The sequence below is a fragment of the Schistocerca serialis genome, chromosome 3 (genome assembly GCF_023864345.2).
Source record: "Schistocerca serialis cubense isolate TAMUIC-IGC-003099 chromosome 3, iqSchSeri2.2, whole genome shotgun sequence".
Lineage (NCBI taxonomy): Eukaryota > Metazoa > Arthropoda > Insecta > Orthoptera > Acrididae > Schistocerca > Schistocerca serialis.
The window spans coordinates 142,181,308-142,195,641 of NC_064640.1; the positions used below are offsets into that span (position 1 = coordinate 142,181,308).

General features: G+C 47.6%; 1 protein-coding gene across 1 annotated transcript in view; it reads left to right on the forward strand.

Moving 5' to 3' along the window:
* Positions 1-14,334, forward strand: part of LOC126470722 (vitellogenin-like) — a 451,798-nt gene that overhangs the window by 300,696 nt on the left and 136,768 nt on the right. Inside the window, exon 18 of the mRNA XM_050098725.1 lies at positions 5,117-5,309. Coding sequence (XP_049954682.1) covers positions 5,117-5,309 — 193 coding nt within the window. The remainder of the gene's footprint in view (positions 1-5,116; positions 5,310-14,334) is intronic.

Here is a 14,334-nt window from a genome sequence, read left to right on the forward strand (position 1 = left end):
ATACAATAAGATGAGGCACCCTTAACACACCCATCAGACGCTGTAAGAGTGGAGAAATGCCACCACTTAGGGAGGGGGAGGGGAGGTTGGTTCAGATGGCTCTAAGCACAGTGGGACTTAACATCTAAGGTCATCAGTCCCCTAGACTTAGAACTACTTAAACTTAACTAATCTAAGGACATCACACGCAGCCATGCCCGAGGCAGAATTCGAACCTGTGACCGTAAAAGCAGCGCGGTTCCGGACCGAAGCGCCTAGAACCACTCGGTCATTGCGGCCGGTGGGAGGGGAGGGTGAAGGTGGAAGGGGGGAGAGGAAGGAGGGGGCAATTGTTTGCGTTATGATTCAAGAATGGCGAAGGCGAGCAAATTCATTGATTTGGTTAAGGGAACCCCGGCGTGATGTACAAAGTTAGAAGCGTAAGAAGAAAATACCTCGTTCGTCTGCTGCCAATAGTAAAAATCCAAGCAGATAAATTTTCGTAATCATTTCATTTATCTGGACAACTTTCCCCAGGTGCTGCATGCGCAACATTTGTTTAAAGTGACGCCCTCCAGCTTTTATGCAGTCATGAAAATGGACGGGCCAAGTTACGTCGTACTTGTTCGAACAACCGTGATATTGTCCGGATATTGTCGTAGCCAGAGATTATGCTTGCCGCGAGATCATCTTCGTCCTCAGAGGGTGACTCGTACGATAGACGTTTTATGCGACCCCACCAGAAGAAGCCGTGTTCGGTCTGACCAGTTGGACACGAAACAGTACCTTCCCTTCCTGACGCAGGAACTCACGAGCAACGTGTGTAATGTACGAGTAAGCTAAGACTTCATCATGCTGGAACCACATACGTGCGTGACTCTTAAGCAGGATTTTATTCAATAGTTTGGGGAATACGTCCGTGAGATTCCCCGTGTGTATATACAGGCGCAGTTAGAATTAAGCTTCCACTTACTGTGAACGTTCTGACTGTAGATGCTGTTGCCATGTTACGTTCCACACGGCACGGTGCTTTCCACACACTTCATGTGTAACTATTAGAAAGCTGATTGAATTCTCCTCGTTGACACTATCAGGTAGTGTTTCTTCCAAGGCGGTTGTTAATGCTGTTCGTTGTCTTTCTCCGTCGTTGTGTTGTGGTACCACATTATTGTTTGCAACACAAAAATTATTTCTTCTAAATCTGTAACACAACAGCACCATTTCGCTAGGAACGGTCGACTGTACACTTCAGTTTTCAGACCTGTACACAGGGACTGCAGTGTACACTTCCCTCCATTTTCAGTGGTTTAGTGGAGTTTCCTTTCCAGGCCATAATGATGTTCGCCTGCCTGTTGCTCGGGGAGCGTCTCCCTACAACATTAGCAAATACTTACATAACAAATCTGCTCATTCATCGTGCGAACTATCCGTGGGTTCTGTTATTGTGTTCTAATAGCAAAGTTATCGAACAATAGGTTTTGCTTCGTGATTTCCTTTCAGTCATTTCTGAAGCAGGGATCCCTTTCTAAAACTGACACATTCGCTCCTGCCCATCATGTGGTTCCCTAAGTCTTTTAAAGCAAATGCCGGGATGTTTATTTTGAAAGTAACACGGTCGATTTCCTTTCACATCTTTCCCCAATGCGGGCATGTACCTCATTTCTCATAATATCGTCGACGAATTGTTAAACCCTAGTCTTCTATCCTTCCCCATAATCAGTGAAACCTTGCATTGTCTTCAAGGAAACATTGAATTCGTCTTAATTTGTTTTGCACTGTAATGACAAATATAAACTGGGAAAATCATTTCATAATGGGCAATATCTCACCAGCCAAATGCTAGCCGCAGGACCAGAGTTGGTGCTGGTGCTGGTACAAGGATTCGCAGCTCTTCCTCAACATGTATGCCGCATAAATAGACGAAAGGGTAGAATATCGCCTACGTAGATGATCTGCCGTCAGTCACTGGTATTTGTTGCATCCTTCATGTACCTAGGAGTTATTATCATTAGTGGCTTAACACGAGCAACATCAACGCACTCTGGCGACCGGACTACACTGAAGCCCCAAAGAAACTGGTATAGGCATGCGTATTCAAATACAGAGATATGTAATCAGGCAGAATACGGCGCTGCGGTCGGCAACGCCTATATAAGGCAACCACTGTCTGGCACAGTTGTTAGATCGGTTACTGCTCCTACAATGGTAGGTTATCAAGATTTAAGTGAGTTTGAACGTGGTGTCACAGTCGCGGCACGAACGATGGGACACGGCATCTCTGAGGTAGCAGTGAAGTGGATATTTTCGCGTACGATCATTTCATTTGAATATCAGGAATCCGGTAAAACATCAAATCTCAGACATCGCTGCGGCCGGATAAAGATCCTGCAGGAACGGGACAAAGGGCGACAGAAGAAAATCTTTCAACGTGGCAGACGAGCAACCATTCCACAAATTGATGCAGATTTCAATAGCAGGCCACCAATAAGTGTCAGTCTGCGGACCATTCAACTTAACACCATCGAAATGGGCTTTCTGAACCGAATGCCCACTCGTGTACCCTTGATGATCACACGACACAAACCTTTACCCCTCGCCTGAGCCCGTCAACACCGACACTGGACTGTTGATGTCTGGAAACATGTTGCCTGGTCGGACGAGTCTCGTTTCAAATTGTATCGAGCGGATGGACGTGTACGGGTATGGTGCAACCTAATTATCCCATGGACCCTGCATGTCAGCAGGAGAATATTCAAGCTGGTGGAGGATCTGTAATGGTGTGGGGCTTGTGCAGTTGAAGTGATATGGAACCCCTGATACTTCTTGATATGACTCTGATGGGTGACAAGTACGCAAGCATCCTGTCTGATCACCTGCGTCCATTGTGCATTACGACGGACTTGGGCAATTCCAGGAGGACAATGCGACACTCCATACGTTCATAATTGCTTCAGAGTGGCTCCAGGAACACGTTTCTGAGTTTAAGTACTTGTGCTGGCTACCAAACTCCCAAGACATGTACATTATTGAGCATATCTGGGATGCCTTGCAACGTGCTGTTCAGAACAGATCCCCATCCCCTTGTAGTCTTACGGATTTATACACAGCCCTCCAGGATTCATGTTGTCAATTCCCTCCAACACTACTTCTGACAATAGTCGAGTTTATGCCACGTCGTGTTGCGGCACTTCTGCGTGCTTGCGCGGGCCCTACACGATGGGCAGGTGTACCAGTTTCTTTGGCTCTTCAATGTACCTGTCATACAGAGGATGACACGCGTAAAGCTGAAATACTAAACACCTTTTTCCAAAGCTGTTTCACAGAGGAATACCGCACTGCAGTTCCTTCTCTAAATCCTCGCACAAACGAAAAAATGGCTGACATCGAAATAAGTGTCCAAGGAATAGAAAAGCAACTGGAATCACTCAATAGAGGAAAGTCCACTGGACCTGACGGGATACCAATTCGATTCTACACAGAGTACGCGAAAGAACTTGCCCCCCTTCTAACAGCCGTGTACCACAAGTCTCTAGAGGAACGGAGGGTTCCAGATAATTGGAAAAGAGCACAGATAGTCCCAGTCTTCAAGAAGGGTCGTCGAGCAGATGCGCAAAACTATAGACCTATATCTCTGACGTCGATCTGTTGTAGAATTTTAGAACATGTTTTTTGCTCGAGTATCATGTCGTTTTTGGAAACCCAGAATCTACTATGTAGGAATCAACATGGATTCCGGAAACAGCGATCGTGTGAGACCCAACTCGCTTTATTTGTTCATGAGACCCAGAAAATATTAGATACAGGCTCCCAGGTAGATGCTATTTTTCTTGACTTCCGGAAGGCGTTCCATACAGTTCCGCACTGTCGCCTGATAAACAAAGTAAGAGCCTACGGAATATCAGACCAGCTGTGTGGCTGGATTGAAGAGTTTTTAGCAAACAGAACACAGCATGTTGTTATCAATGGAGAGACGTCTACAGACGTTAAAGTAACCTCTGGCGTGCCACAGGGGAGTGTTATGGGACCATTGCTTTTCACAATATATATAAATGACCTAGTAGATAGTGTCGGAAGTTCCATGCGGCTTTTCGCGGATGATGCTGTAGTATACAGAGAAGTTGCAGCATTAGAAAACTGTAGCGAAATGCAGGAAGATCTGCAGCGGATAGGCACTTGGTGCAGGGAGTGGCAACTGTCCCTTAACATAGACAAATGTAATGTATTGCGAATACATAGAAAGAAGGATCCTTTATTGTATGATTATATGATAGCGGAACAAACAGTGGTAGCAGTTACTTCTGTAAAATATCTGGGAGTATGCGTGAGGAACGATTTGAAGTGGAATGATCATATAAAATTAATTGTTGGCAAGGCGGGTACCAGGTTGAGATTCATTGGGAGAGTGCTTAGAAAATGTAGTCCATCAACAACGGAGGTGGCTTACAAAACACTCGTTCGACCTATACTTGAGTATTGCTCATCAGTGTGGGATCCGTACCAGATCGGTTTGACGGAGGAGATAGAGAAGATCCAAAAAAGAGCGGCGCGTTTCGTCACAGGGTTATTTGGTAACCGTGATAGCGTTACGGAGATGTTTAACAAACTCAAGTGGCAGACTCTGCAAGAGAGGCGCTCTGCATCGCGGTGTAGATTGCTCGCCAGGTTTCGAGAGGGTGCGTTTCTGGATGAGGTATCGAATATATTGCTTCCCACTACTTATACCTCCCGAGGAGATCACGGATGTAGAATTAGAGAGATTAGAGCGCGCACGGAGGCTTTCAGACAGTCGTTCTTCCCGCGAACCATACGCGACTGGAACAGGAAAGGGAGGTAATGACAGTGGCACGTAAAGTGCCCTCCGCCACGCTTGCGGAGTATAAATGTAGATGTAGATGTAGATGTAGAATTGCAAGTCTAATCACTTACACCCCCGACCATGGTATGTACGTATACGAAGCTACACTGCCATCCGAAAATGTCTTCTGGTTTCTTCCATTTTCTTTGTCAGACCGTGTACGTAGATTTCGTAACTCTGTTTGATAATACAAAACACAAATTAGCAGGTACATTGTGAAGAGCGTTGCTGGTGCACTAGCTAGCGACCTCATCAGAATCAGCGAACGGTGGTGTGTTGCAGGAGCACTACTCGCTGAAGGCGGGCGACCTGCACGTGGAGTACCAGTCCCACCAACGGCCTGCGTCGCTGTCCGACTGGCTGCTCAACTCGGCGCCCGTGTTCGGCTTCCCACTGCTCTGGGACACGCTGGACCACGCCAAAGTCCAGGTCGTGCTCGCACGCTGGCACCGCGTCGCGCTCACCATTACTGTGGGTAAGTCCGTGGGTACTGCACCACAGGGAAAAACGTACACTCATGTTCAGAAAAAAAAACAGAACACTTTCAACGGCTAGAAATACGATATTCATATTCACAGGACTTGTACATTAGTATGGTCTGTAGAAATGATTAGCATTTTGGTGTCCTGTTTCAGCATTTCAGCACGTGTCCTGTTGCCTAGTAGGCACAGGGTCCGGAATGGGCCCTGGTAACTTGGTACATGTATGATGGCATCGATGCGTATAAGGCAACAACGGCGTCCTGTGGTATAGCCATCCATGCTGCATTCATCTGATTCCATAGCTCATCTGTGGTGGCTGGCATTGGGTCACAGCACTGCACCCGTCGTTTCACCATATCCCACACATTGTCGATTGGCGACACGTCTGGTGATCTGCCTGTACAGGGCAAAAGGTTGACAAACTGTGACACCAAGAATGCACGTGTTCGTGCAGTAATATTGGTCGTGCGTTAACTTGCTGAAAAATGGCCTCTGCGTTGTTGTGCAGAATGGGTTTGGCTACGGGATGCAAGGTTCATTCCTGTAGGTCGCACTGGTCATGACACTGGATACGCACCAGCTGTGAGTTTTGGTAGTATCCAGTAGCACCCCACGCCGTAAGTTCTTGAGTTGGCACTGTATGTCTTGTGCCAAAGCAATCACTGTTATGCCGCTCCCGTTGTCTGCGGCGAACCAAAATGCAGCCATCATTTTCATATAAACACAATCTGAATTCGTCCGAAAACACTATCTGATGCCATTTCTGTCACCAGTGACCGTCTGGCATGTTTCTGTACATTCGTCAAAGGTAGGTGGAGAAGTGGACGACGCGCACGCAACCCATGCCGTGATAAACGACGACGGGCTGTCACCGCTGACAGTGTACAGTGTGTTCCACTGATGCACCAGAGCCGAGGAGGACGCAGATCTGTCCAGCTATGCCATTCGGATGATGTGTCTATCTTCTCGGAGGATGGTCTGGATGGGCCTGGCCCTTCTCGTCGGCCTTCCGTGCACGATTCTGCACACACCCGTTGCACTGCCGAAACACTTCGTCCCACACGAGCAGCAATTTCCCGAATGGATGCATCATATTCTCTCATGCCAATGATGCGCCATCTTTCAAACTCATTGATTTGATGGAGAGGTTCGCACATACGTCTGCAAGGCATCCTGCACTTTTGTTCAAATCACACTGGTCCATTAACTTCGGTTTATGGTGACAACGTGTTCAAGTGTGTGTGAAATCTTATGGGACATAACTGCTAAGGTCATCAGTCCCTAAGCTTACGCACTACTTAACCTAAATTATCCTAAGGACAAACACACACACCCATGCCCGAGGGAGAACTCGAACCTCCGCCGGGACCAGACGCACTGTCCATGACTGCAGCGCCTGAGACCGCTCGGCTAATCCCGCGCGGGTGGTGACAACGAGAGCCGCAGGTGCACTTTACCAGTAGGCGCTGTTGAGCTGAGATATCGATGTCGACCTAATCAGAGAAAAGGCAACTAGGATGCTTAGATACATGTAGGGTTCTATTCATGGAGTCCCAGAAATTTGCGACAGACGTCGAGGGTTGTGCAGACGCGTTGAGGAACAGATCGAGGGTAGGAACTAGAGTGTGGAGACTTCATCCACCGACGCTGCTGAGAGTCAAAGTTCCTGCTACTGGATCACCCTCTCAGCAGTGAACGTGACCTTGTACGATGACTGAAGATAGCCGGAACGTCTTGCAATGTTGTGTATTTTTCAGTGATCGCGAGTGATTGCTACGATCACCAGTGGAAAAGATGGAGATAGCTGCTGCGTAGACAGCCATTGTCTCCTATAAAAGCGATGCTCTGTCGCTTTGGCAGATGACGGTTTCGGACACGGCTTTCCATCTGCAGTTTATTTTTCTTCTGCGTACCTAAAACGATGTAGATTTTTGGATCCTCATCCACCGAGGCAACAGAGCATCGCATTCATAGGAGACAAGGCCTCTCTACACACCACTTAACTCCATCTTCTCCACTAGCGATGGTGGCAATCAGCCGCGATCATCGAATAACAAACAACACGGCGAAATGTTGCGCCCACAGTCCTTCAGCATACAAAGTCCCTTGCTGTCGAAGAGCTGGCCCAGTGGCAGGCTCTGGTGCCTATAACTTCGACGCTCTGTAGCATCGTTGGGTAAATTTTCTGGACACGGGCACCTCTACTTGTTCCTCAAGGCAGCCTCTACAATCCCTCGAAGTTTGCCGGAACATTCCTGGGACACCCTGTATTGTCGGCTATGCGTTGGTCACACTTGGCTGACCCATCACCGCATTCTCTGACATGAGCACCCACCTTAGTGCCGATGTGGTGCCCTCCTGACAGTGGCCCACATCCTACTAGATTGCCCAAATTCGGCTGCTTTGCGGCGATATCTTAACCTTCCTGACAAGCTACCTCTGGTGCTAGAGATGCCAAACTCGCTACCTGCTTTTCCGTTTTACCCGCCAAGGTGGTTTCTACTGGTCTTTGTGAAGTGGGGAACTTTGGCCTCATTGAGACGTCTGAGGGACTGGAGGAGCACCCCTCGCCTGTTATGGCCGAGGGGACATACGGCGGCCTTTGCTCAGCGGTCTGGCCTGACCCCTACCCTTACCACCTTTTTGTTCTCCTTATTCTTTTATCTTTGATGTTTTTATGTTTTGCCTTTCCTAAAATTTTGTCTCCTTGTCTGTGCTGCTCGTTTTCTTGGGGTAAAGGACGGCGAGGTGGTACTGGTGGGATGTAGAGGGTGCACTTCCATCCACTGGATACTATACTCTGGGGACCTCCAACTGCACTCTGGGCAGAGCGGCTCGCCCACCTTACCCCCTCTCACTGCCATCCTACTTCTCCTTGATTTTATCTCCTTGTTTTGTACCTTGGTTACAGTCGGGCTTCCCAGGATTTGCCTTTTGTATCCTTTCTCTGAGGATTATTCCTGGTTCGACACATACAAGATTAAGAGACTGATGACCTCGCAGTTTGGTCCCTGTAAGTCTAACAACCAACACCCTGTATACAGGGTTATTCATAAGTACCTATGGGGTTGCACATGATGAGTACGTTAAAACTACACGACAAACAGAAAAATGACATGTGTTAGCCGATAGAAAATTTAGAGAACCGGCATTTGAAGCTGACTGTAGAACAAACCTACTTCCGCCAACGTACGAGGGGGTGCTGAAAAGTAATGCCTCCAAATTTTTTATGTGCAAATTCTTAAAGCTTTTTAAACAAAACAAATTTTATTAACATTCTACATTTTTATTCTTCATGTATACATATTAATTTCTCAACGTAGTCACCCTGGCGACGAACACATTTCTCCCAATGAGAGACCAGTGAAACGCCCTGCTTAGCTCGCAGGTCAGGACAGATAGAATAAATTGTGGAAAGGGGCCAAAATAAGGGGCTGTCAGTTACAGTCGAACATACAACTTTATTATCTGATCAAACATTACAAGAGCCCCCCCCCCCCCCAAATTTTTTTAAACACATAGCTTTAATCTTTGGGACTTAATTACCGGCTAAAAGCCACTTAATCTTTGGGACTTAATTACCGGCTAAAAGCCACTTTGATTTAAAAAGGCTGAAGGCCAATAATTTAAAACGCTAGCATAATCAGAAATTTAAAAGGCAAGCCTTATCTTAAAGCAGTTCTTTAGTTAGGCTGAAGTAAACAAGTTAAATTTCTAATCGGCTGAAGGCCGAACACTGAAAACTCCAAAACATTAATTTTTTTTAAATACCAAAGTCCTTACGTGAAACAGTTCTTTAGTTTAGGCTGAAGGCCTTAAGAACCAACAACTGATACTCAAACCGGCTGAAGGTCGAAGACTTAAAATTTCAATAGGTTGAAGCAAACAAGTTAAATTCAAATCGGCTGACGGCCGAAGACTTAAAATTCAAAAAAATTTTTAAGTGCCAAAGGGATTAAGTGAAACAGTACTTTAAACTAAGCTGAAGGCTTTGAGAGTAAAACAATTCTAATTTAAAACATACAACCGGCTAGAATCCATACGAGTACCAACAACAAGAACAAATTTTAAAAAAATAAGGCACTACACACAAGGGCGCCCAGATGTTAGAGGATCGGCCTGTAATTCAGACACTAACGCTCGCTTAGGTGAGACAGGCAGTCGGGCCAACCATTCACGATCCGATGACAACCCAACTGACCGACAGTCAGTGGACTCACTGACAAGATAACTTCCACTTCACCCGACCAGGGCACATCAGGGAGTTCAGCGGAACAACGTAGAAGATACTGGCGCCCACAACTAATCATACACGGTGCTGTCAAACTACACACCGTGCTGGACACCAACAACACCATGGGGAAACTACACTGTCTGAAATTTACGTCAACGGCCAGGACAGGTAACCGGAACGTTAACGGCCACGAGGCAGAAGATTCCGCTGGTGCACTTCAATTCAAATAACCAATTATAGTGAAACTCCACCGGAGGGTGGCTAGAATTTTCCAACTCGAAAACCACGTTGCTGCTCGCGGGAATATCCCAGCAGCCGACAACGAACTCCAAATGACACAATGTGAACGGTCTTGACTTGCTGGTAGGTTAAATCAAAACTCAACTTTCGTGTCCAGGGTCGGTGAGCCACGGACCGTGTAGCAATGGGAACAGCGCCACACACTCCGACACCGCGTAGAGACCGCCAGCGGGCCCCGGCCAAACTACGCCCCGCCGAGAATTCCTCGTTGCTCCACGCCAACCGACCGACTCCCTCAGAGCCAGTACGCCGACAACATTTAAAATAACTTGTCAGTCAAAACCACACAAACTACACACAGTTTCACGAACACTTGCACTAAGAACTAGACAATGCTAACGGCAGTGCCTGTACAATAACAGGGACGAATCACGGATCGGCACACACAGCCAACCCATAAGCGATCGCCGGCAAGACGACCGACCGACGTCAAACTAAAGTCATCCCCACTCCAATCACGTGTGGCGGCAACCGTCGGGCGAGTCATGGCGGTGTGGACCTCACTGCTGCCGCAGCCGGACTGAACTTGTTCCGCGTGCCAACTCAAACACTGTACATTATAATTATCCGGGCTGTTATGCCGTGGTCGGTTGATCAATTCTGTGTCAATTCCCAACGTTTCGTCTCCGACTGCGGGAGACATCTTCAAGGGGGTCCGTAGCTCGATGATACAGGAATACCTTAAGCCTACCGAGCGAGGTGGCGCAGTGGTTAGCACACTGGACTCGCATTCGGGAGGACGACGGTTCAATCCCGTCTCCGGCCATCCTGATTTAGGTTTTCCGTGATTTCCCTAAATCGTTTCAGGCAAATGCCGGGATGGTTCCTTTGAAAGGGCACGGCCGATTTCCTTCCCCATCCTTCCCTCACCCGAGCTTGCGCTCCGTCTCTAATGACCTCGTTGTCGACGGGACGTTAAACACTAATCTCCTCCTCCTCCTCCTTAAGCCTACCAAGGACGCTCGCAAACCATTGGAAAAAGCTGGAGTGTATAGGATCCCATGCAGCTGTGGAGATGTTTATGTGGGTACCACTAAAAGAACTATTTCTAAACGTTTGGAAGAGCACAAGGGCAATTGTAGAAGAGGAGAAACGGGACGATCAGCTGTTGCGGAGCATGCTTTCCAGCCAGGGAACCACGATATTCGTTTCGAGGAGACGCAAGTACTAGCAGCCACAAGCGGATATTATGAAAGGCTCTACAGGGACGCAATCGAAATCGCTAAACACCAGAATAATTTCAGTCGAAAGGAGGAGGGCGTGAAATTAAGCGGTATATGAATGCCGGTGTTAAAGAAGACGTGTACCACCCGTCCACTACTCGGTAATGGCAACGGCGATCGACGGCGACTGACAGCGGCCAATTGCACTGACGTTTTCAAAACACGTGAAGTCACGCCGCGGCGCGGGGGCGCGCGGACACGGAATTTAGCGGCAGTCAGTAGCGAGCCAGTGGGTGTGTTGGACCTTCCATCGAGCTACGGACCCCCTTGAAGATGTCTCCCGCAGTCGGAGACGAAACGTTGGGAATTGACACAGAATTGATCAACCGACCACGGCATAACAGCCCGCATAATTATAATGGACATGATTTTTCCGGCCGTGAAAGTCTACATTTTAGTAACTCAAACACTGCCAGGTCCGAACTAACTGCTGGCACGCTCCAACTCACTTCATTGTCCGGTCCAAACTCACTCCCAACACACACGACCGGGAAGTAATAGAAGTTCAGCAAAGATAATACGGCAGGGCCTATATCGATAAGCGCTGCTGCTGCCTCTCACAGGCAGGGAAGGCAGCAACTCAGTGACACCAGTAATGGAAAATTAACATAACGAGATGGCAGTACGGTAAAAACAAGATGTAAAATAAGACATGGCACGAACACTAGCCACGCACGGCTCAACCAGTTTGTTGATGCAGTCACTATACGGGGTGAAAAGTATTTAAACCGACAAACTCTGGGAGGTTGTAGGGGACATCAAAACAAATATTTTTCCCTAATGTCATTTTTTCCTATGAGGATTGTTGAAACCGGTGGAGGCCATATTGCTCTCTTCAGTCGTTAGAGGCCATATTACGATCTTCAGTTGTTAGAGGGCGTATTACACTCTTCAGTTGTAGGCAACTGCTGTCCACCAGTGTAGTAGTGCTTTGTCTCTGTTTACTAATGAAGCGATACACCTGGAGTGGGTACATTGGTATGGTTGGTGCGTACTACGTAGCGCACCACAACGGATGTGCTGCACAGCGGGTTTATCAACAACTATATCCTATTCGCCGTATCCCGCATCATACGACCTTTGCTGCTGTATACCAACGTCTGCGTGAGACCGGGTCATTTAGCAGATTACCTGGACAGGGAGGCCGTCGCACGGTGCGAACGCTGCAATTTGAGGAAGCTGTCTTGCAGCATGTGGAGCGGGATCCTTCAATCAGCACTCGTGCAATTGCACGTAACATGGAGACGAATCAGACGAATGTAAGAACAGTCCTTCGAGAGCAATTGTTACGTCCATTTCACTCAGAGCGTGTCCACAACCTGGAACCAGTTGATTATCCACCCAGAGCACAGTTTTTGCAGTGGTACCTGGAGCAGTGTGAAGTGCATCCTACATTTCCAGCCTCTGTGTTGTTTACCGATGAAGCAACGTTCGGGCGTGATGGAGTCTTCAACATGCACAATTCGCATGTTTGGAGTGAGGATAACTCATATGCCACAGTTAATAGCGCTCATCAAGTGCGGTTCTTCGTTAATGTGTGGGTCGGTGTTGTTGGGGACTGTTCAATTGGGCCGTATCTGCTACCTAGGCCATTAAATGGCACGCACTATTACAGTTTTCTCACCAGAGCATTGCCAGAATTGCTGGAAGACGTCCCGCTCCCTACGAGACAACGCATGTGGTTCCAATATGACGGGCGGCCGGCACATTTCAGTCGTCGTGTGCGTCGATTCCTGGACCGACGGTTCCCAGAAACGTGGATTGGCAGAGGTGGTCCTGTACCATGGCCTGCTCGATCCCCAGATATGTCCCCTCTGGACTTTTTTGTGTGGGGAGAGAAGCGCAACCTTGTTTACGCAACTCCTGTCGCATCAGAAGAGGATCAGGTTGCCCGGATAGTAGCAGCAGCAGGAACAATTCAAGATACTTCTGGGGTTTCTGCCCGTGTCAGACAGAACATGATCCGACGGTGTAACCTTTGTTTACGTGTCAATGGAGGCATTTTTGAAAATCTACTGTAATTGAAATATTGGGTTGTGTTAATGTGTTGTCTCTTGGTCATAAAAAAATGGAAAAGCGCTTGTTGGTTTAATTAATTTGCCGCCAGAGAAATGTTCCTCCTCATAGGAAAAAATGACATTAGGGAAAAATATTTGTTTTGATGTCCCCTACAACCTGCCAGAGTTTGTCGGTTTAAATACTTTTCACCCTGTAGAACGTTTGACTTTATTGACAGAGCCACAACCTCACCTCTGCTTGCAGTGCCTCATCAATATCCTAAAATGTGTTCTTTAAGTTTTGCAGACAGATGAAAATCGGATGGGGCAGCTAGGGACTGTACGAGGACGACCCGTGACGGTCAGCCCAAGACGTCGATTGCTACAAATGTCACAGCGCTTGTGTATGGTCTGGCGTTGTCATGCTGAAGGAGAGACTGCTCAATGAGTGGACGAAGTTTTCTGCGGTTAGAAACTCCATTACAGCACGCTGTTCCTCATGCACTGGTATAATTATGTTGCACACCGACATGTTACACGCTACATTTCGGATCTCTCTCCAGCGGAATATGGATGCAACTTGCGTCAGTGGATCGGGAAAGTTGACTGACTAATATGAATAACATGTAATACTTCAACCAATACCGAGCGAGGTGGCGCAGTGGTTAGCACACTGGACTCACATTCGGGAGGACGACGGTTCAATCCCGTCTCCGGCCATCCTGATTTAGGTTTTCCGTGATTTCCCTAAATCCTTTCGGGCAAATGCCGGGATGGTTCCTTTGAAAGGGCACGGCCGATTTCCTTCCCCGTCCTTCCCTAACCCGAGCTTGCGCTCCGTCTCTAATGACCTCGTTATCGACGGGACGTTAAACACTAATCTCCTCCTCCTCCACTTCAACCAATATTGAGAACAGAATAAAACATTCGGAGTGTTAGTTTTCAGTACGCCCTCGTACGCTTCACGTAAGAACCACGAAAAGCGGATGAGAGAAATCAGAATTCGCACAGAGGCATATGTATGTATGCCTGCATGTATGTAGCTACATATATAGATAGAGCATCTCCAATTTTCGATTCATAATACGTGTCGTGGCGTAGTCGCGCTAGTGGGGTAATTGCGTCACAGCTTGTAAACTAATCATCCGCTCCGTATTACTGCATCGAATTAGTTCGCGCCTGCAGATAAGTAATCTAATGAACAGATTTCCAAAGCGCAGTGATGTCGCGCCTTCCCAATCAATTCGTGTTAGCAGCTTCAATT